Source organism: Hemitrygon akajei, chromosome 4 (assembly GCF_048418815.1).
Source record: "Hemitrygon akajei chromosome 4, sHemAka1.3, whole genome shotgun sequence".
In the NCBI taxonomy this organism is placed as follows: Eukaryota; Metazoa; Chordata; class Chondrichthyes; order Myliobatiformes; family Dasyatidae; genus Hemitrygon; species Hemitrygon akajei.
The window spans coordinates 185,579,213-185,604,074 of NC_133127.1; the positions used below are offsets into that span (position 1 = coordinate 185,579,213).

General features: G+C 41.6%; 2 protein-coding genes across 3 annotated transcripts in view; both read right to left on the bottom strand.

The window, feature by feature from the left end:
* Window positions 1-24,862, bottom strand: part of dhrsx (dehydrogenase/reductase (SDR family) X-linked) — a 393,322-nt gene that overhangs the window by 304,426 nt on the left and 64,034 nt on the right. The window contains exon 1 of one of the 2 annotated variants that reach the window (XM_073044203.1): window positions 23,646-23,759. The exons of the other annotated variant lie outside the window; for it this stretch is intronic. Within the exon in view, the coding sequence (XP_072900304.1) occupies window positions 23,646-23,745 (100 nt within the window). The 5' untranslated portion in view covers window positions 23,746-23,759. Of the gene's footprint in view, window positions 1-23,645; window positions 23,760-24,862 lie in introns of those variants that run through there. 2 annotated transcript variants of the gene reach the window in all.
* Window positions 744-23,775, bottom strand: LOC140727033 (E3 SUMO-protein ligase ZBED1-like). The gene is made up of 2 exons (XM_073044202.1): window positions 23,646-23,775; window positions 744-3,496 (listed from the first exon to the last, which is right to left on the bottom strand). Exon 2 carries the CDS (start codon window positions 3,442-3,444, stop codon window positions 1,459-1,461), a length of 1,986 nt encoding a protein of 661 aa, XP_072900303.1. The 5' UTR covers window positions 3,445-3,496; window positions 23,646-23,775; the 3' UTR covers window positions 744-1,458.

Below are 24,862 nucleotides of genomic sequence, written 5' to 3' on the forward strand. Positions count from 1 at the left end.
CAATACTTCAAATCCACATACTGTTATACTTAATGACTTTGAAAAAGATACTGAACAACTCAGTATCAATGTATGCTATACTCAGTGGCCACTTTATTAAGTACCTTCTATACTTAAAAAAGTGACCACTGAGTTTACACTTGTGGTCTTCTGTAGGTCATCCACTTTAAGGTTTGACATGTTGTGTGTTCAGAGATGCTCCTCTGCACACCGCTGTTATAACACATGGTTACGTGGGTTACTGTCGCCTTCCTGTCAGATTGAACCTGTCTGGCCATTCTCCTCTGACTTCTCTCATTAACAAGGCATTTTTGCCCACAGAACTGCCCCTCACTGAAAGTTTGTTTCTCACACCATTCTCTGTAAACTCCTGCAACTGTTGTGCATGAAAATCCCAGGAGATCAGCAGTTTCTGAGATACTCAAATCACCCTGTCTGGTACCAGCAGTAAAAGTCACTTAGGTTACATTTTTCCCCAATTTTGATGTTTGGTCTGAACAACAGAACCTCTTGACCATGTCTGCATGCTTTTATGCATTGAGCTGTTGCCACATGATTGGCTATTAGATATTTGCATAATAAGCAGATGTACAGGTGTATCTAATAAAGTGGCCAGCAAAAGTAACATGACTATTTGGATGTGGCAGAATGAAATTTGCCCAGAGGGGGAATACAGAAGCAGTCACACAAGTCAAATGGCTCTAAACAGTAAACAAATTGCATCTCTTGTGAAACTTCACAAGTTACTTTGCAGAATTTCGAATGTGCTTTAATTGTCGTTAAACAAGAAAAAAAATCTGATACACAACTGGGTAATAGACCACACACAGAAAAGACAAAACAACAGATATTATTACATGAAGATACAGTGGCCAAGTTATCACATTAAAGCTTGCATTCATTCCCTTAAAAAAATGACAAAAATAGTGCATGTTTAAAATTTATTTTATATGGTTCTTACGAAGTTTCCTTCATAAATCATCGAAGAAGCTATATTTTTCTCCAACTTTCAGATTTTAGCCCTTCAAGTACTGTGCAATTTCACAATGTTTGAGTATGCATTATTCCTAATTTGATGACTGAGATTAAAAAAAGTATGGCAGCAGAATTGAAGGAATGTTAAATTATTGCTCATATCACTTTCACCGGGGACTAAATGTGTAATATTGGAACATACTTTTGGTAAAATAATAGGTACTTCCAAGCCACCTTAGATGATCGACAAAAACAAATATAAGATCCTATCAACATTCGTTTTTTAAAATAATTTTTTTTAATCTGTACACTTGGTCATCCATTATATTTTTTCTATATACACCACCTCACATTATATATTCATTCCAAAAAAATAAAATTCTTTTATTTAAATCAACAGTAACTCATTACTTTGATTACTTCTGTTTACTTCTTTAACAACTGAACATAACTGACTTCTTGCCATTAGTCCAGATCTCAGCCCTATTCATCGTCTGCAACGACCTCACGATCGACTCGAGTGTTCTCGTAAAGAAACAGCAGCCGGTCGACTTCAGTTGGCGCCAATTGGTTTCGCTTGGTGTCCACCAGATTGCCCGCCGCAGTGAAGAGCCGCTCAGAAGGGACGCTCGTGGCAGGAATGCACCAGTATTTCCGCAGTAGTTTGATTAGGGTGGGGAATAAGGCCACCCGGTCACACCACCAAGTCAGCGGATCTTCAGCCAATTCCAGGAGCTTCTGGGATTTGTAGTTGCGCACTTCTTCCATGACCTGGGAGCGCCATCCATCTTGGTCTTCGTCCCTGCTGCCTGCCTGCCCAAAGATTTCCGCCAGCATGAAGTCGATGCTGCCGGTGCTGTAGGGCTTCATTGACATGACGCGCTTTTTCAGTGGCGGCTCTTCGAAGGCAAAGCTCCCCTCTCCCCCGGCAGGGCTCTCTTTGCCCTTTTCCAAGAGACTGTTGGCTTCCTCTACGAGCTTACTCTCAACTTGTTTCTGCTGAGCAACTGAAAGGAACGGTACTTTCTTGTACCTTGGATCAAGGAACGTTGCTGCATTGAGGAAGAGGTCCAGCTCTGGGGATAACTGGTACGCTTCAGACAACTCTTTGGCAATCGTCTCCTTCACGGCACCAAGCAAATGCGAGTCTGAATCTCCGACCTTCAAAGCTGAGTTCAACAGGACATGAAGAAGGGGTTTTACCATGCTAATGATCGGGTACTTCAATCTGCCCATCATCTCGGTTGCCTGCTGGAACGGCTGCAGCAACTCCACCAGCCCTTCAATTGTGTTCCACTCACTTGCTTCTGGCATTAAGTGGTAATTCATGCTGTCCTCAAACAACACGGCTGCAATTGCTGTGCGTTGCTCCCTCAGGCGCTGCAGCATCAATAGGGCATTTCCCCAAGTGCTGCAGTCATTAACAAGCTGGTGCTGCATTAAATACTGCTGCTTCTGTTTCTCACTTAGTGTGCAGGCTGCTCTTGGTGTCATCTTGAAGTACTCGACCAGCTTACTACATTTCAGAAGAAGGGTGCAGAATTTTGGGAGCTGAAGAGCTTGGTTTATGCCCTGATTGATGGCGTGGCCGAAACACGGCACGTGCACAGGGAGGTTCAGCAGGGAGCAGGCATTCACCACACTTTCACAGTCACTGCTGGTCGTGGCCCCCAACACGTTTTTGCTGATGCCCCATTCTCTGAAGGACTCAACAAGGGCATGTGCCAAGTTCTCTGTTGTGTATTCATCTGCCACTTCGAATGTGGTGAGGCATCTGGAAGAGAACTTCAAAGGGTTTGAGCTGTTGTTTGCACCTCCCAAGAAATGGGCAGTTAAAGACAAGTAGCATCGGTTTCGACCCTGTGCTGTCCACATGTCGGCAGTGACACCGCACCACCCTGCCAGAGCCAACTCTTTTTCTACGCCAGTCCGAATAACATGGTAGCGCTCAGGGATAGCTTTGGTTGAGAAATATTTCCTGCCAGGGAGCTCAAACCTTGGGTCAGCCATTTTGAGGAGCTTTTTGAAAGTTGGCTCCTCTACCACAGAGACAGGATAAAGCCCCTCACATATGAAGCTGGTGACCACCGTGGTCAACTCCTGGTGTCGCTTACTGTCTTGGCTGTAAGAAGTCTTCATGATTGCATCTTGCATGCTCAGATGTGCACCCTCAGGCTCCTGTTTCAAGAAACTAGAGGTAAAGGGCTCTTTAGGCTGTTCACTGTTGCTTTTGACAACTTGATGGAATTCATTGGGATGATTCTTCTCAAGGTGGTAGGCAAGGTTGGAGGTGTTTCCAGAATAAGCAATTTGAGCACGGCAAACTCTGCAATAGATTTTCTTCCACTGAAGTATGCATCCTTCAGCATCGGTGTCAAAGCCAAAGTACTTCCAGACTTTACTTTTTGCTCTTGGGTGGCAAACCAGCTTTAGGTCTGAGGTGGAGCCCTCTGGGGTCTTGTGCTCCATGGCTGGTTGGACACAATTCTAAACATGGAGCTTTCATCCATTTAACATCAACCTGCCAAATAAAAGAAAGAAAACAATAAGAAGTCCAGTTACCAAAAAAAAAACAGACATCACTTCAAGGATATGGAGAGCAAAGGTTGCACAATAATAACCTACCTGATCACTTCCTAAGTAAAAATAAACGAGAACAGAAAGTGAAGGCAGGGGAACTGAAAAGGATGACTCATCGGCTGATGAGTTGGCAAGTAAATTGGATTTGCCCAGCAAGTATGCCAACTGACAGATAAAGACAGGGTTACAGTTCAAAACCTGAAATGTTTAACACGGATTGGTTTTTATACGAGTAGTTATCATGCCTGAGAGTTGCCATGTGTCACAACTGTCAGCATGAATTTACAATCAAACTCTTTTTTTTTATACACAAAGAAAGTCTTGCCATCCTAACTACTCAAAACATACAGTTTGAACAAAAATGGTTTATCTTCATTGGCAGGAATTTAAGAATAACCTGTGATTCAAGAAATCGATGTCTTGGTCTAGGCTTATAAAATAACAGCAGCAAACAGTACAGAAAAGATGACATATCGGCTAACTTAATTAATTTTCTTGCAGGCATATGCAATAAATCCATAATTGATATTTTTTATTGAAGACTGTGTAGTTGGTGTGGTCTTTCATTGATTCTATTATGCATTTATTGAGTATGCCCACAAGAAAATGAATCTCAGGGTTGAATACGATGTCAGTATCTGTACTTTGATAATAAATTTATTTTGAACTTTGAATAGAATAATAACCAGAATAGAATCAGTGAAAGACTGCACCAACTCATGCATTCAACCAATGTGCAAAATAACAAACTGTGCCAATACAAAAAGAAAGAAATAATAATACGCAATAAATAGTGAGATTAAGAATAGTGAGATCAACAAAAAGTATCATTAGCTCTCTCCTTTGCATTGGAACAGTTTTGCACAGGTCAATGCAGATAATAAGCTTAAATGCAGTCACTATCTTTATATACTATCTAACAAAATGATTTCACTCATTGTACAGTGCAGGCAACTTCACTAGAAACTTAAGAGCCTCCCAGCCCCGTGAAGATGTTGGTTAGTGATCATGACCCTAAAGCATGCACTTGTCTAAACAGACTTGACCCACAGATACAATGCCACAATGTAAACAAGTCGATTTTCATAGCTATAACAATTACCTTGCAGATATCCTTAGTTTTACAACGATGGTACAGATGGTCCTATTATAATACAGTAGTCCTGCAGAATTAGTTCATAATAAAATGCTATTTAGACCAACTGTCATCACTGGCATGTACACTCAGTGACCACTTTATGAAGGAAAGGACTGGGACCCAATGTGGTCTGCTGCTGCTTGACGTGCTGCAGTCAGAGGTGCTCTTTTGCACCACTGTTATAACCTGTGGTTATTTGAGTTACTGTCACCTTCCTGTCAGCTTGAACCAGTTTGACCTCTATGACCTCTCTCATTAAGGCATTTTCATTCACACTCACTGGACTTTTTTTTTGTTTTTCTTTCTATTCTCTGTAAACTTGAGAGGATCATTGTGGGTGAAAATCCCAGATCAGCAGTTTCTGAGAGATATTCAAACCACCCCATTTGGCACCAATAATCAGTCCATGGTCAAAGTCACTTAGATCACATTTCTTCCCCATTCTGATGTTTGGTCTGAACAACAATTGAACCTCTTGGCCATGTCTGTATGCTTTTCTGCATTGAGCTGTTACCTCAGGATTGGCTAATAAAATATTTGTATTACAAGTGTACAGGTGTACCTAATAAAGTGCCACTGAATGTATGCTTCCACAAGTCACTTCCCATTTACCTTATCTGAGCTTTGAAATGTACATTTCCATTTATTTTGTTCTTATGTACACATAAAATTTCCTCAGAAAACATGTAGACAATTTGCTTGATCTGCTTCTACCTCCCAATCCCTAGAGGGTAAGCCTTTGTAGTGATATTTAAAGATCAACCCTCTCTATTTACAAGTCAATATTTACAACATATTTATTCTTTTTAAGTTCATCTTCAGTAATTGTGTTGGTGGTAGGTATTGCTAAATACAGCCTAGTTATCCATCCCAAGGTGAACTGGACACAAATAGATATGCTGGCTTCAGGTAACCTTCATATTTTGATCAACAATTTTGGGTTAGACCGGAAGTCAGAGGAGCAGAATTAGGCCATTTGGACCAAGGTGTCTGTTCTGCCACTCCATCATGGCTGATTTATTATCCCTCTCAACCCATTCTTCTCTTCATAACCTTTGATGCCCTTACTATAATAAATTTACTTCAAACTTTGAAGAACGAATCAAACTCCACTTTAAATATACCCAATAACTTGGCTCCATTTGGCCTATAATTTTCTCTCTTTTGTCTTCCTCGCATTTAAAGAGTGGAGTGACATTTGCAATTTTCCAGTCCTCTGGGACCAAGCCAGAAGCAAGTAATTCTTGAAAGATCATGACCAATGCATCCATTATCTCTTCAGCAACCTGTTTCAGGACTCTGGGATGTAGTCCATCTGGCCCAAATAATTTATCTACCTTAAGACCTTTGAGTTGGCCTAGCACTCTTTCCTTTGTAATAGCAATGGCACTCACTCCTGCTCCCCGACACTCACGGACCTCCACAGTAAAGACTAAAGCAAAGTACTTATTAAGTTAATCTTCCATTTCTTTGTCACCCATTACTACATCCCCAGCATCATTTTCCAGTGCTCCAATATCAACTCATACCTCTCTTTTATTCTTTATATAACTAAGGTCATGCCTTGTTCTCATTGCTACCACCAAGGAGAAGGTACAGAATCCTGAAGGCACACACTCAATAATTCAGGAACAGCTTCCTCACCTATGCTATCAGATTTCGACATTGAATGGACATTGAACCCACGAACACTACCTCACCACTTTTTTTTTATTTTTGCATTATTTACTTAATTTAACTATTTGATACTGCTGCTGCAAAGACAGCATATTTCACGACATATGCCGGTGATATTAAACCTGATTCTGATCTTGGGCGGTAAGAAGAAACTGGAAACCAGAGGAAACCCATGTGTACAACAAGTGGTTGATTTCTGGAATGTGCTGCCAGAAGAATGGGTCATGGCATCAGAGATGATTGTTACATAAAGAGCCACATGGCCATACACTTGAGCAGACAAGAAACAGAAGGATACAGACGCTCGGATTAGTGTAGATGACCAAAAAGGTTGACAGGCATGTTGTGAGCTGAAGGGCCTATTTCTGTACTGTACAAACACAAACACTACGTTCACCTACAATCTAACTCATTAGCTCTCCATAGTACTCTTGGAAAGCTGGGAAAAAAGCAGTTGATCACATGATTTGGTGGACCAGAGTTAGAAACAAAGTCTACAAACTTCTGGATGGTAAAAACAATCCCAGACAGATTAGGCCAAAACTCTCAAGTTGAGACATGACTGAGCAAGCTTTCAAAAGGTAGCTGACACAGGACCAACTGGTGACCCAGCACAAGTGCTAAGAAGATGGAGGGAAACTGGAAAGAGCAAAATGTTAAAATTGAAAAAAAAATTGTAGCAATCCATGAAGATAATTCAAAAATGTACCCCAATCGAAAGAATTTTTTTTTATCATACAGTCTTAAGAACTTTATGTTAAACAAAATTCTTACATTCTCTTGCCATAAATTTTTGGTGTTGCTTCTTAATGCATTTAGCAAGCTGATGGAGCAGAAATATAATTTGTCATGTCAATTTTAATTGGTCACATGTCATTTAACATCATATTGATCATTAGAATATAGCTCAGATTATTGCAGCATTGACCTTTGGATGCTAAAGTGAAGTTTGATTGTTCTCAATGTTCTAGGGTTCCATTGTTTTAGATCTGAGAGAGTGGGTGGGATTAAAGGGAGGGTGGTATTACTAGCCAAAGTAAACGGCAGAGCTCAGTCAAGACAGACTGGAAAACTCAGCATATGAGGCTTTATGGGTAGAAATGTAGAATAAGGAATGACCACATTAATTGGATATTATAGACGACCCAACACTCCATGGGATTTACAGCAGCAAATTTGTAGTGAGATTGCAGACTGTTGCAAGAAGCATAGGGATGTGATAGGTGATTTTAACTTTTCTACAATTTGACTGGGACTCCCAAACTGTAAAAGGGCTGGATGGGAAAAAGTCTGTCAAATGCGTTCAGATAAGTTTCCTTAATCAGTACATCGAAGTCCCAGTAAGAGAGAGTGTGACACCAAATCTCCTATAAGGGAATGAGGCAGGGTGAATTTAATTATCACAATACCATTAGTTTCAAGGTGATTATGAAAAAGGATAGGTCTGGTCCTCAGGTTGAGATTCTAAATTGGAGTAAAGCCAATTTTGATGGTACCAGAAAGATTCTGGCAGGTGTGGAATGGAATAGGTTGTTTTCTGGTAAAGATGTACTTGGCACTGTAAGTGGGAGACCCTCAAAAGTGACATTTTGAGAGTACACTTTGTATGTTGCTGTCAGAATAAAAGGCAAGGATAACAGGTTCAGGAAACCTTAGTTTTTGAGATACATTGAGGCCCTGGTTAAGAAAAAGGAGGTGCCTAGCAGGCATAGGCATAAAGAGACAAGTGAGGAACTAGAAGAGTATAAGAAATGCGAGACAACACTTAAGAAAGAAATCAGGAGGGCTAAAAGAAAACATGAGGTTGCTCTAGCAGGCAAGGTGAAGGAGATTCAGAATCAGGTTTATTATCACCAGCATGTGTTGTGAAAGTTGTTAACTTAGCAGCAGGAGTTCAAAGCGATACATGATAATATAGAAAAGAAAAATAAATAGGTAAATCAATTGCAACGAATACACAAATTCATGCTGTCCTCAAACACTGCCACTCCTGCTCCTACTTCTTATGTTCTTATATGTATATTGAATAGATTAATGATAGTTCAAAAAAGTGAGGTAGGAATCAGATGGCAGAGGGGAAGAAGCTGTTCCTGAATCGCTGAGTGTGTGCCTTTAGGCTTCTGCCAATGAGAAGCAGGCATGCCCTGTGTGATAGGGATCCTTGTAACTGTTTTGGCTACTATATGAAGGCTAGTACCCAGGATGAAGCCAACTAATTTTACAACTTTCTGCAGCTTCTTTCGGTCGTGTGCACTAGCCCCCTTGTACCAGACAGTGAAGCAGCCTGACAGAATGCTTGCCACTGAGTGTTTTAGTTGACAAACCAGATTTCTTCAAACTCCTAATGAAATATAGCCACTGTCTTGCCTTCTTTATAGCTGCATTGATATGTTGGGACCAGGTTAGATCCTCATAGATCTTGACACCCAGGAACCTGAAATGGCTCACACTCTCCACTTCTGATCCCTCTGAGGACTGGTTCATGGTCCCGCAACTTACCCTTCCTGAAGTCCACAATCAGCTCTTTCATCTTTCCGAAACTGAGTACAAGTTTGCTGCTGCGATACCACTCAACCGGCTGGTATATCTCACTCCTGTATGCCCTCACATCTCCATCTGAGATTCTACCAACAATGGTTACATCATCAGCCAATTGATAGATTGTTATGCCTAGCCACACAGTCATGGGTATAGAGAATACAGCAATAGGCTAAACACATATACCTGACATGTGCCAGTGTTGATCCCAAGGGCTTCCACAGATATAATAAGAGCAAAAGGATAGCAAGGAATAAAATTGGTCCTCTGGAAGATCAGAGTGGCAATACATGCATGAAGCCAAAAGAGATGAGGGAGATCTTAAATGGATGTTTGCATCTGTATTTATTTGGGAAATGTACACAGGGTCTATAGAAGGGAGGCAAAGCAGCAGGAAGGTCAGGTATCCTATGCAGAGAGTTGTAAACTTAAGTCAGCTCCATCATGAGCACTAGCCTCGTGCATCCAAGATATCTTCAAGGAGTGATGCCTCAAAAAAGTGACATCCATCAATAAGGACCTGCATCACCCAGGTCATGCCTTGTTCTCATTGCCATTAGGAAGGAGAAGTACGGAAGTGTGAAAGCACACATTCAATGACTCAGGAACAGCTTCTTCCCCTCTGCCCTCCGATTCCTGAATGGACATTGAACCCATGAACACTACCTTTTTTAAAATTTCTAGTTTTGCACTACTTATTTAACTATTTAATATATATTACTGTAATTCAGCTTTTTTTCTCATGCATTGCAGTGTACTGCTGCCGCAAAGTTAATAAATTTCACGACATATGCCGATGATATTAAACCTGATTCTGAACTCCTTTTGTACTGAAGAGTGACAATAAACAGTCATGAATCTTGAATCCCATTAATACCACCTTGATTCTCCAACCTACACTGAGGGAAATTCACTACACGTAACCTCACCCTCTAGTACAGAGGTGCCAAAAAGTTGCAGAGTTGTACACTCAGCCACTCCAACCTAGGCACAAGCCTCTCCACCATCAAGGACATCTCCAATAGGCGATGCCAAAGCAGCATCTATCATGAAGGACCCTCACTGCCTACGGCATGCTCTCTTTTCATTACTACCATTGTTGAGTACAAGAGCCTGAAGATATACACTCAGTGCTTTAGGATCAGCTTCTTCCATTCCACCATCAGATTTCCGAATGGTCCATGAACACTACTTCATTATTCTGCTCTATTTTAGTAGTATTTATTTTTATATATAATTTTATACTAATTTAGAGTAATGTTTGTTTCCATTGTACTACTGTCACAGAACAAATTTCACAACATACATCAGCAATAATAAAACTGATTCTGATTCAGTCAAGCCTCTTCTGTTCCTGTCCTTCCACATCTGTTTATCAGCATGATCTTTTATTACTTCCTCCATATATGCTTGCCCACCCCCCCATATAAATGCATTTTTACTACTCACTTCAATGATGAGATGAACATTTGCGTCACTCTTCAGAAAACAAGCTCGTAATTCCTATTAACTTCTTGATGACACGTTGATAATTCTAGTTCCACTCTGCCACATGGAAACACTAATATTTCCACGCAGGTTGGGTGAGATGAGAACTATAGGTCATGAGTTAAGTGTGAAAGGAGAAATGTTTAAGAGGACCAAATGGGCCAAAGGACCTGTTTTTGTGTTGTTGTGCTCTATAACTGTATATTAATGTCTTGAATTAGGTCACTGTTCAGACAATGTTCATCTTAAATTAATGGAGACCCAACATGTCTCATCAGAGATTATCTGGAAATTCTGATTTCATCTTTGTCAATCTTCTCTGCACCCACTCCACTGCCTCTGACAGGAAGGTGACAATAACACAAATAACCATGCGTTATAACAGTGGTGTGCAGAAGAGCATCCCTGAATGCAAAACACCTACAGCAGCAGAAGACCACAATGGGTTTCACCCCGTACCTAAAAAAAAGCCACCAAGTGTAAATTAGCTTTAATACATTATGAGTCCCTTAACACAATATATCTTATGCAGCATGCTCAGTACAATCATGCCACACCTATTGATAGACTGCTAGGATTATATAATCAATAAAGATAAAAACCTGCATTTTATTCATAGTCTATTATTCCTGGAAGCATGATATACAAGGGCTCATACTTTGATAGATGCTCAAGTTGATCTTATTACCCTTCTCTTTTCTTCTTAGCCTTGTCTTCTGATTTCATTCTGAAAGCCATCATGGAAGCAATAATATTACTTGCACATTAATTCCCCTTATAACTGATTTTTGCTTTCCTTATCCATTTCTCCCCAGTGCCAGAATGAGGGAATAATGCATTAAGGGCTATTTATACATTATTTATACATTGAGGGTTACTTATACAGAAAACTAGTAAAGAGAAAAGTATTCCTAAAGGAAACAACTCACTTTTAATAAACACAAACGTTCATAGCAAAGTTATTAAACCATGAAAACACAAGCAATTGCTGGAATCTAAAGCAGCACAGAGACACTGGAGGGAAATGGGCAGTCAACATTATAGAGACATCAACCCTTACCTCACACCAATAGATGAAGTATCTGAACCCAAAACTACAACTACCCACTTTCCCTCTATAGAGGATTAGGCCTCTATAAAGACGGCCTAATCTGTTGAGTTCCTCCACTGTTTTGTGCATTGTTCCTAAACTAGGAACCTTTCTTGCAAGGCTGTTGAAGCTATTTTCGCATCACGTGAAACACAGTGAAAGTGAGCAAGATGCTAATGTTTCTCCACAAATGCAGTATCTACAGCTGGTCTTGCCTTTCTACAACATCCTGAATAATGTCCATAATATATCAATAACATAATGTATATGAAATATAAAGTATCGAAGGTCAAAGTAATTATTACCAAAGTATGTATGTGTCACCTAAAGTAAATTTTTTCCACAGGCATTCATAGAACAAATACAACAGAATCAATCAAGATGAGCAATCGACCAATGAGCAAATGAAGACAAACTGTGCAAATACAAAAAAATGATGAGAACATGACTTGTAAAGTCTTTGAAAGCAATGTCCATAGATCGTGGAACCAGTTCAGTGTTGAGGTGAGTGAAGTTATCCACGCTGCTTCAGGAGCTTGATGGGTTGAAGATTTCATGCCTTCAGATATATGATTCAAACATGCATTTCTGCACCTCTAGAAGCTTTCTTTTTTTGTCCATAACTCCAAGTAAAAATTAGCAGTGCTAATTCAAGATTCAAGATTGTTTAATGTCATTTCCAGTACACAAGTGTAAAGAAGAACAAAATAATTGTCACTCTGGATGTAATGCAGCACAAAAAAACACAGTGAAATGAAGAACTAAGTAATAAAAAAAATACATATGTTCGCTTATATACATTGATTGTACTGTATGTAAATGAAGTGACAATAGGCACAGAAGTGTCCATACATAAGTAGACTGACAGGAAATGATAAAGTAGTGGCAGTGGGCGATATGGAGGGGTGGGTTAATACTTCACTGTTGTCAACCCCTTAATTACAGACATCTATTTAGCTTCTTCAGTGGCGTGATGAATAAGCAACTGTTGTTCACCACTCAACAGCAAATTTAAATTAACACAATAATTTCTCATTACTTGTACAAGTTGCAACACAATAGCATGTACACTCACTGCATGCCAATAATTTTCCCTATATTTAGAAGACTGGAACGGAAAATTGCAAGATTTAGTTCCTTGAGCTTGCTTACCAATTGATATGATTGCCGCTGATCTTCCAACTCAACATCATATTGTCTGCTTCTCGTTTAATGTCTTTAAAAGCAACGTTTCTTCCACCATCTTTAGACCAAAAGACCATAAGACATAGGGTGCATAATTAGGCCATTCAGCCCATCAAGTCTGCTCCACCATTCAATCATGGCTGCTTTATTATCTCTCTCATCCTCATTCTCCTGCCTTCTCTTCTTAACTGTTGACACCCTTGCTAATGAAAAACCTCTCAACCTCTGCTTTAAATATACCCAATGACTCTGCTTCCACAGATTCACCATCCCCACCCAGCTAAAGAAATTCCTCCTAATCTCCGTCCTAAAGGGATATCCACGTATTCTGAGGTTATGCTTTCTGGTCCCAGATTCCCCAACTATTCAAAACTTCCTCTCCTTATCCATTCTATCAAGGCCTTTCAATAGGTTTCAATGAGATTCCCCCTCATTCTTCTAAAATCCAGTGAGTACAGGCCAAGAGCCACCAAACACTTCTCATGCATTAACCCTTCTACACCTGTGATTATTCTTGCGAACCTCCGCTGAACCCTCTCCAATTTAGCAGATAATTCCACAGGTTTATCACCCTACTGAAGAAATTCTACTTCATTGCTTCCTTAAATGCTATACCCCATTGTAGTGTAATCACTCAAGGCGAGTAAGATGGTTCTCCTAAGAGATTGTCTATTGGTGGGTTCTGAGGTGCCTATTGAGGCTGATCCAGGATCTACGTACTGTATTCTGGTACCCTGTGGGTAAGAGTAGGTGGTTGTTATGATTAGTGGTTGGGTCTTTTGGTTGTTCAGTCTCTCCTCTCGTAGCTGCCACATGGTTTCTGCAGCACAGAGAGGTCTCTCACGTAGTGCAGCTCCCCCTTGAACAGATTTCCTCCAGGTTGATTTTGAGGTTATCTCTGAAGAGTTTTGTTTGCCACCAGGGACTCACTGACCTTAATCAACTGAGAGTAAAGTATCTGTTTTCACTCACGTCTTACCCCATATCCAGTGACCATGTATCCAGACACTGTCAATGTGATACCATTTTCTTTGAACGTTACTTTTTCATTATGTTGGCATGCACACACCATACTGTTGCTTTGGCCATTCTAAGATTTCGACCAATCAACATTGAAAGAATAATAAGTGATTGCCAAGCTGGAGTTGGTGTTGTGAGAGGTGTTTTAGTAGAGGTGTACAAGATGATAAGAGCCATTGATAGAGTGGACAGCCAGAGACTTTTTCCCCTGGCAATAATAACTAAAATGAGGGGGCATAATTTTAAGGTGTTTAGAGAAAAGTATAAGGGAAATGATGCAAGTTTTTTTTACACTGAGAATGGCAGCTGCGTGGTATGCGCTGCCAAGACACAACACGCTGCCTTAGCTGGGGCTCAAACTCACGACCTTCAGATCGCTAGTCCAACGCCTTAACCACTTGGCCACGTGCTATGCCCTCTGAGATAGTGACCCTCAGAAATTTAAAGCTACTGACCCTCTCTATCTCTGATCCTCCGATGAGCACTGGCTCATGGACCTCTAGTTTCCCCCTCCAAAAGTCTTATTGACATTGAGTGAGAGGTTGTTGTTATTACACCACTCAGCCAAATTTTCATCCACCCTCCTATATGCTGATTCATCACCACCTTTGATACAGCCCACAACAGTGGGGTAATCAGCAAACTCGTATATGGTGTTGGAACTGTACTTAGCCACACAGTCACAGGTGTAAAGTGAGTAGAGCAGGGGGCTAAGCACACATCCCTGTGGTGATGGAGATTGTGGAGGAGATGCTTTTGCCAATCCAAACTGATTGGCTGGGGTCTGCAAGTGAGGAAACCGAAGATCCAATTGCACAAGGGGGTATTGGGGCCCAGGTCGTGGAGTTTACCAATCAGCCAGCATCTAACTACATCCTGCCTGACCTGAGTACTCTTATCTTTATTCCATTTTTCCAACATGCACAGCACCAACTACTTGTCATAAATTAGCTTCTGCTTTTTTTAAAAGGGAGAGAGGCAGAGAAGGTAAGGTTAGCAATGCTCAAACCAACAAATGGCAATTCAATTTAACTTTCTTTGGACATTAGCAGTATGGTAATGGTTAGCATAACATTATTACAGTGCCAGTAACCCAGGTTCAATTCCGCTGCTGTTACAAGAAGTTTGTATGTTCTACCCATGAATGCGTTGGTTTCTTCCAGTTGCTCCAGTTTCCTCCCACATTTCAAAGACATACGGGATAATAGGTGAACTGGTTACAAGAATGCAACAGGTCAGCACTGCCTCACCGGGCAGGAAGGGCTTGTTACCATGCTATATCTCTAAATGAAATAAAACCAAAAAAAAACTATACTTATCAAGCCAATTAACACATACAGTTCTACGCTAGAGATCTGACTTCTCAAGTTAACTAGAGTAATTAATGTACTGTGTGATCACACTAGTCCGCTGTTATACTAAGATAACGAATGCCTACTGTTCTATACCCAGACTGCACTTCAGGAAATCTGATCACTTGGCTGTCCTCCTCCTATCCACACACACAAGCAGTGACTAAACAACAACGCTCCAGAAATTAGGACAATGAAGAGGTGGTCACGGGAAGCAGAAAAGCAGCTATGGGATTGCTTCAAGTTCATGGGCTGGACCTTGTTCAAGGACTCCTCTGTGGATCTGGATGAATACACCATGATTGTCATGGACTTTATAAAATAAGTTGTAGGCGACTGTGTCTCCACAAAATCATTCAGTCTTCTACAACCAGAAACCCTGGATGAACCATGAGATCTGCAATCTTCTGAGAGCCCATATGAGCTCAATGCCTTCCAGGCTTGCTTTGACCATCAAAACATGAAGGAAAGATCATGAACTCCACAGCCCCCAATGATCCTGATTTCAGTTTCTGAGGCCGACAGGTGAGCATCCTTCAAGAAGTGAACCCACAAAAAAAAAGCCCAAACAGAGTACCAGTGACATTCAACTGGCTGCAGTGTTCACCAGATCTTTAACCTCTCGGTTTGGCAGTTTGAGGTGCTCATCTGCTTCAAGCAGGTTTCAATTATATCCATGCCTGAGAAGAACGTTGTAACCTGCCTCAATGACTATCGTCCAGTAGCACTTACATTGATGGAAGTGCTTTGAGAAGTTGGTGATGGAACATATCAAGTCCTGCCTAAGAAGCACTCTAATTTGCCTACTGGCACAACAGGTCCATAGCAGATGCCATTTCATTGTCAGCAAAGTTGCACACATCAGGATGTTCTTTATGGTCTTACAGACTACAGGTCAGAATTCAAAACCATCATCCCCTCAAAATTAATCAATAATCTTCAAGACCTTAGCCTCAATACATCCTTGTGCAGTCAGTTTGGACTGGCAGCAACATCTCCATAAAATCCATCAGCAAAGGAGCACCACAAGGCTGTGTGTTTAGCCCCCTGCTCTACTTGTTTTATACTTATGACAAAGTGGCTAAGCATATCTCCAATGCCATATTCAAATTTGCTGATTACACCACTGTCATAGGCTGAATGAGCATATAGGAGGGAGACTGAAAATCTGAATGAGTCGTGCCTCAACAACCTCTTACTCAATGTCAGGAAGGTCAAGGACCTGATTATTGACTTCAGGGAGAGGAAAGCAAAGATCCATACGCCTGTCCTCATCGGAGGATCAGAGGTGGAGAGCAACTTTAAATTCCTCGGCTATCATTTCAGAGGACCTGTCCAAGGCCCAATACATTAAGTGCAACTATGAAGAAAGCACAGCAGCACCTCTTCTTCCTAATAAGTTTGCAAAGATTCGGCATGATATCTAAAACTTAGACAAACTTCTAAAGATGTGTAATGGAGAGCATATTGACTGGCTGCATTCAAGCCAGGTACGGTAACACCAATTCCCTTGAATGGAAAATCCAATAACAAGTAGTGAATACAGCCCAGTCCATCACAGGGAAAGCCCTGCCCACCATTGAGCACATCTATACAGAGCGTTGCCGCAGCATTCAGGGAACCCCCCCCCCCCACTAACCAGGTCATGCTTTCTTCTCACTGGTGCCATCAAGAAGAAAGTACAGGAGCCTCGGGATTCACACCGCGAGGTTCAGGAACAGTTATTACCCCTCAACCATCAAGGTCTTGAAGCAAAAGGGAACACCCAGTTGGTGCATTCTTTCATTGATTTCATTATGGTTATTATTCTATTGTGGATTTATTTAATATGCCCACAAGAAAATAAATCTCAGGGTTATATCTGTCCTTTGATAACTAATTTACTTTGACTTTTAAATTATAAATGCATTTAAACAGCCCAGATGATATCGAAGTCTGAGGATTGGGGGAGAAATAGAGTAAATCAAAAATAAGATATAAAAGGAATTAATGTGCAAATAATATTATTGCTTCCATAATGGCTTTCAGAATGAAATCAGAAGACAAGCCTAGAAAGAAAAGAGAAAGGTAATAAAATCAACCAGAGTATTCATCAAAACAGTTGGCAAGAACTCAAAAGGCCACATATCATCCTTCTATGCTTATTATTCTATGGTTTTATAATTGCCACCAAGGAATTCTAAATGGCACAGTTAAACTGATACAACCAGCAGTACTTTCTCACAAATGGTATCTCGAAGCGATCTGAAGGAAACTAAATTTATATGCACTAACTTTCAGTCTTCGAAGGCAACGACATAAATCTTGTTTAGCCTACAACGAATTGCAAGCTTGCTTTGACTGTGACAAGTGAACGGAGAACTCACATAATGGCTTTGTTCAGAAATACAAAGTGAATTTGAGTATGGTTCTTGCATTTAATTGCAGCGTGATTACTCCCATCAGAAGAGCATTGTACTAACAACACACTTGAGGCTTTCAGAGTTTTTTTTGTTCTTTGACAAAATATTCACAAAGCAGGATGATCCAATCCAGAATGACTTTACAAAAAATATTTTGTAAATATACCTTTTACAAGATATATGACCTGCTGAGTTCCTTCAGGATTTTGTGTGTTGCTCTGGATTTATAGCATCTGCAAAATCTCATGTTGTGAATTAGAAACCTGTACTTTTATCTTAATAAGTCAATTTGCAAAACTGTATAATGATAAAGTCCTAGGGTGGGGGAAATATAACATTCCCTAATAAATAATAGCACAGCCCAGTTCTAAAAAACTATTAAAGGGACTGGAAAAACAAATATTGAAAAGGGAGAAGGCAGTAGCAAAACTTAGAACTACATGTGATGGTGACTCACAATTATTTTGAAATACAAGATAATTTATGTGAAAACTAATCACTACACAAAGACAACCCACAAGGTGTAAGGCATAGGTGGTCAGCTAAGCTTAACACAATACCAACCAAAGACAAATTCAAGACAGAACTTCAAAGGCCGGAGTGGTCCCTGCCAGCACACAGAGCAAGAAATTGACGGCTTACTACTGCAGGTCAGAATGCATTATTTACATTGCTCAAGTACCAGACAAAACTATCTGCAAGTCCCAAGAGGCTAATTACCTGCCATTGACAATACAAATGCCCAAATCTCAATGATGTTCAAAAACATGACAAATGACACAACAATCACAAGTCTTCAAACTAAGATGGGGTTTCTACTGATTTATTTAAAGATACAGTGCAGAACCTTCCAGTCAAAAGAAATGCACAGGCCAGGCAACCCAACTATTTAATGACAGCCAAATCAAAGGACAATTTACAATGACCAATTAACTGATGAACCGATACTTCTTGGGACTTGGAGAGGAAACCAGAGCACTCAGAGGAAACCCATGCACTGATGGAAATCATGTACAAACTTTCCACAAAGGACACCAGAATTGAACTCCGAACTCCAAGGCCTCTGAGCTGTAATAGCATGGTGGCTCTAACCGTGACGCCGTTCGGATTCTGACCGTTCAAAGGTAATTATAGACAGGCATTTCATAATGGAGCAACAGCTCAATTTCCAAGATATAACAGCAGATGAAGGAAATGCATAGATTTAGTTTGAAAGACTGGCATTTACCAAATATAGTCCATTCAGGTCCACAATATCTGCACAGAACATGATGCCAAATTAAACTCAGTCTCTTCGGCCAAGGCGTCCTACGTAGCCAAGAAGCACAAGAAACGCCTCTTCTATGTGAGGAAGCTAAAGAGAGCTGCACTTTGCACATCCATACTCACGTCATTCTACAGAGATGCAGTAGAGAGCATCCTAACAAAGCTGCACAACTGCATGGTACAGAAACTACACTGAGGCAGACAGGAAGGTTCTACAACAAACAGGTAGTCAAAAAACTGCCCACGTATTATAACCATATAACAATTACAGAACGGAAACAGGCCATTTCAGCCCTTCTAGTCCGTGCCGAACGCTTACTCTCACCTAGTCCCACCAGATTCAAAAATAGTTACTTTCCCCAAGCAGTAAAACAGATCAACACCGCCACCCACTAACACCATCACTACTTTATTACTTCCCATCAGTCACCTTATGTACAGCCTAGCATCACTTTATAGATATACAAGTAAACTATATGCAGGCTTAATGCTATGTATTAATATTTATGGTGTCTTTTTTATATTATAGTGTTCTTTAGATTTTGTGGGGGCTTTTCTGCTGCATCGGATCCGGGGTAACTACTATTTCATTCGCCTTAAACTTGTGTACAGGAAATTAAAGATTTTTGAATCTTGAATAATTCATGCCCCTCCATATCCTGCACATTCAAACAACAACACACACAAAATGCTGGTGGAACACAGCAGGCCAGGCAGCATCTATAGGGAGAAGCGCTGTCGACGTTTCAGGCCGAGACCCTTCGTCAGGACTAACCGAAAGGAAAGATAGTAAGAGATTTGAAAGTAGTGGGGGGAGGGGAAATGCGAAATGATATGAGAAGACCGGAGGGGGTGGGATGAAGCTAAGAGCTGGAAAGGTGATTGGCATAAGTGATGTTTGCCTGTTCTCCATCTCCCTCTGGTGCTTCCCCCCCCCCCTTTCTCCTGAGGCCTCCCGTCCCATGATCCTTTCCCTTCTCCAGCTCTATATCACTTTCGCCAATCACCTTTCCAGCTCTTAGCTTCATCCCACCCCCTCCGGTCTTCTCCTATCATTTCGCATTTCCCCTCCCCCCACTACTTTCAAATCTCTTACTATCTTTCCTTTCGGTTAGTCCTGACGAAGGGTCTTGGCCCGAAACATCGACAGCGCTTCTCCCTATAGATGCTGCCTGGCCTGCTGTGTTCCACCAGCATTTTGTGTGTGTTGTTGTTTGAATTTCCAGCATCTGCAGATTTCCTCGTGTTTCCTGCACATTCAAGTGCCTATCTAAAAGCCTCTTGAACACCACCTTCATAGCTGCTTCCACCACTACCCCTGGCAGCCCATTCCACACACCTACCACAACCTATTTAAAAAAACTTGCATCGCACATCCTCCTTAAACTTTTCCCTCTCATTTTAAATGTGTGCTGTCTAGTATTTGAGATTTTTAATTTGGGAAAAAGATTCCTTCTATATTAAACATGGCTCAAAATTTTACAAACTTCTATCAGTTTCCCCTCAAGTCACTGACTCTTAAAGATAGACATTAGCTTTATTTGTGACACACGCACACATATCTATATCGAAATGTAGAGTGAAATGTGTCATTTGCATGAACAACCAAAGCAGTCTAAGGATGTGCAGGGGGCAGAACTCATGAACATAAGCAATAGGAGGAGTAGGTCATCTAGCCCATGAAGCCTGCTCTGCCTTTTAATAAGATTATGTCTGATCTGGCCATGGACTCATCTCCACCTTCCTCCCTTTTCCTATAACCCTTAATTCCCCTACTATGTAAAAATCGATCCAACCTTGTCTTAAATATATTTACTGAGGTAGCCTCCACTGCTTCATTGGGCAGAGAATTCCACAGATTCACCACTCTCTGGGAAAAGCAGTTCCTCCTCATCTCTGTCCTAAATTTACTCCCTAGAATCTTGAGGCTATGTTCCCTAGTTTTAGTCTCAACTATCAGTAGAAACAACTTTCCTGCCTCTATGTTATCTATCCTTTTCATAATTTTATATGTTTCTATAAGATCTCCTCTCATACTTCTGAATTCCAGCGAGTACAGTTCCATGTAACTCAATCTCTCCTCATAGTCTAACTCTAATCAACCTGGCAAACCCCCTCTGCACTGTCTCCAAAGCCAGTATATTATTCCTCAAGTAAGGAGACCGGAACAGCATGCAGTTCTCCAGGTGCGGCCTCATCAGTACCCTGTACAGTTGCAACATAACTTCCATGTTCTTAAATTCAAACCCTCTTGCAATGGCCAACATCCCTTTGCCTTTTTGATAGTCTACTGCACCTGCAAACCAACCTTTTGTGAATCCTGCACAAAGCACTCCCACCCTAGTTATGTGAGATTCACTAGGATCCAGGTCCCATCACGGTTCAGGTGGAGCAGGTCCCATTGGTACAGCTCCCTCTTTCCCCAGTACTGGTGGCAATTACCTATGAAATCTATTCACACCCATGTCTCCCACAACAATCCTTCAGCCATACATTTAACTTTCAAAGCTCCTTGATCCTATGCCAATTTGCGCATGGCACAGGTAGTAATCCAGAGATTACCACCTTTTTGGTTCTGCTTTTTAATTTAGTCCCTAAACTGCTCAAATTCCCCCAGCAGAATCTTTTTCCTCATTCTATCTATGTCATTGGTACCCACATGGACCACGACAACTGGATCCATCCCCTCCCACTTCAAATTCCTCTGCAGGTCAGATAAGATGTCCCGAATCCAGGCACCAGACAGGCAACACAGCCTTCCGGATGCTCTATCATCACGAAAGAGAACTCTGTCTATCCCCTGACCATACTATCCCCAATTACCACTACATTTCTCTTCTCTCCCACCTCTTGAATGGTCTCCCGAACTACAATGCCACAGTTAGATTGTTCATGCTTCCTACAGCCCCCACTCTCATCCACACAGGGAGCACGAACCTCAAACCTGTTGGACAAGCTCAAGGGCTGAGGCTCCTCCAGCACTGTCTCTGGAACCTACTACCCACCTCACTCACAATCACACCCTCTTGTCCCTGACCACAGACCGAATTTGAGGCAGCTAATCTAATGGGTGTGACTACCTCCTGAAACAGAGAATCCAAGAAACTCTTCCCCTCCCTGATGTGCCACAATGTTTGAAGCTCAGATTCCAGGTCATCAACACTTGCTGCAGATGTGGTCACCAGGAACTACAATGGGGTCCACCAGCTCCCACATCATGCAGCTACAGCACATCACATCACATGATCCTGCATCATTCATACTTTACTTAATCAGCTGTAATTCAGTGACTTTTTATTCAACCACTCCAAAAGCCTTAACTGCTACTTACTTGTGCCTCCCCTCCGAACGTCTTGAGCCAAAGCCTCAAGTTTCCACTCCTATACTGGTCCATTCACACAATGGCCACTCTAGTTTGACCATGCTTTACTTTTATTTGCTCCTGCTAATGAATGGCAAATCGACTCGTATACCGCTAATGCACCGAGCCCGCAAAACGCTCCATTTTTAAACTTTTCTCCCCAACCTGTACAAAGCTCTCTCTCTCTCTCTCTCTCTGTACAAATCAACTGGTTTGCTGCTAATGCAGCAAGCCCTGCAAAAGGCTCCTTTTTTAAACTCTTCTCCCTGACCTGTATGAAGTTCTGTCTCTCTGTGAATCAACTGGTCCACCGCTAATGCCTACAAGTAACATTGTGTGTCTGGCACCAATATAGCATGCCCGCAACTTAGTATCCTATGTGCCTTTGGAATGCATGTGGGAGAGAACTGGAACACCCAGAGGATACCCACGCAGTCATGGGAAAGATATACAAACTCTTTACAGAGTTGATAATTGAACCCCGATCACTGGTGCTGAAAAGTGTTGCACCAACAGCCACGCTACTGTGCCATTCTCTGTAGTACCCTACCGTACCACTAATGCTGTACAGAGAAAACAACCCAAGTTTATCCAAACTCTCCCTATACCTTACACCCTCCAATCCAGTCAGCATCCCAGTGAGCCACTTAAATAATCAGAATTCTCCAAGGGTCAACATATTCTACAGAAAATTAAACATTTGCCAGAAAAGCAAGCAGTATTAAGATCACATCTATAAAATTTTAGTCCATGGTACCATCCCAATCTTCTACACATCAACAGAGTCCCTCAAATCAACCAATTGGTTAACCTGTAGTCAGAGAACACATTTCCAACTACAGTTTGATACCATTTTGTTGTTTTCAATTGCTATGTTTTTAAAAACAAGAATTATCACAATTGCAACAAATATTTAACACGTGACTGATCAAAACCTTCATTCAAAATTATTTATAAATTTATCAAAACGATTGCAATTACTGTACATTGGAGTTTGTGATTAATCCTCTGATGATTGACTAATGACAAGTGAGTCTCTGATCTCAACATAGAGATGCATGTTATTTTCTGCTTTAGGAGTTTCTCTAGCTGTTTCAATTTATGAATCAATCCAAGGCGGATGAGGTGGCGAATGGGGTGTTGTGATGCTGATCAGGAGACAGGACCCACTCTCACATGGGCTGGCTGGAGATGGCGCGGAGTGGGGGGGCATCAAGGGAGAAGGGGACATGACGAGAGTGAGTGATGGGCAAGGGGGGTGGAAAGGGCAGTTTGAAGGCCAAGGAAGCGGAATGGGTGGGGTGGGAGGCCGGGATAGACAGGGAGGTGTTGGGGATGCAGGAAGAGAAATGGGGTTGAAGGGACACATCAAAGATGGGCCGCGTTAGGGGGGGTAAGTGGGGTATCAGGGACAGATGGGGGGGGGGAGTGGAGGAAGGAGACAGGGGGCTCGGGACTGTTGAGCGACGTCGCTCCTTCTTCTGCCGAGACAACTCCGATTCGGTCGCCCGCGGCCCACCGACCGTGCCCCTGCCCCTGCCCCCCACACCCCGAACGCGGGCGCCGCTCTAACCTGGCAGCGAGAAGCGGCGCCTCAGCAGCTGCTCCAGCAGAACCTTCAGCCCCACCGCGTACGTCCACAGGCAGGCGGCCACCGGCGACATGACAGCCATCAGGCAGTGCAGCGTGTACCCGGCTCCTGCAGCTCGCACTTTGGTTCCGCTGCACAATCAGTCCCGTCTGTAGGTCAGCTCAGTAAGTGCGATCTGTATCTATGTGAATAGATTCATTCCCATATAATCTATTCAGTCAGCTTGTTTTTATTATATATGTGTACAATTCGATGCGTATTATTATTTTGATCAATATATGCAGTTTACCTTTCAGAAGATGAACCTATGCATGAAACTTATACATGTACTTTTATAAATATGTGCCTGTATGCATTGAAGGTATTCGAAGACAAAGTCGAGTTATTGACATGTGCATAAGTATATATTTGCACAGGTGTAATAAAATCCTGCTTGTAGTTGCATCACAAATACATAGCATTCACAGACATCGCACCCTGCAAACACTCATTTCAGGGAAGTAGCACCCCCGCCTCCCGCAACCCCATATCTCACTCCCCCCTCCCGTCGACCTCCAAGGGTGTATGTAATACTTTGTTTAGTGATTTTGTCTAATCTGTAAACAAAATTGGGTATATGCAGAAAACGTGACATTAAAATATGTACTTATATTATCATGGAGTCGTTTTTTAAATTTTATTACAACTTTAAGCAAGTCTACAGGGAGGACATCATCACGTAGGACATCAATAGACTAGCTCCTTAGCAGCAAGCCAGCTAGTTTAAATAACGTTAGCTATGCTAATGAACGAATGTCGCCTGTTAAACTCACCTCAACATGTCTTTTACATAGAACAATACAGCGCAGTACAGGCCCTTCGGCCCACAATGTTGTGCCGACCTTTAAACCCTGCCTCCCATTTACAGTCATTTAATCCACCACGGGCAATAGAAAAGTCACTGTTGCAAACAGTGCAGCGAGCAACACTGGCATTATTTTTTGACCCCTAATAGGCAGGGGTACACTTTAATGTAGTCTGGGGTGAAGTACGTTTTATATTTTCTTTTTTTGGAACACTCTGCCATGGCGCTGCAGGACACGAAACTGAACTGATGGACAATGAAAGAGAGAGAGAGAGAGGTCGACTGTAAAGCCCCCCCCCCCCCCCCACAGAGAAAACTGATAGGTCTACTTAGCACAAAGAGAGACCAATCAGGA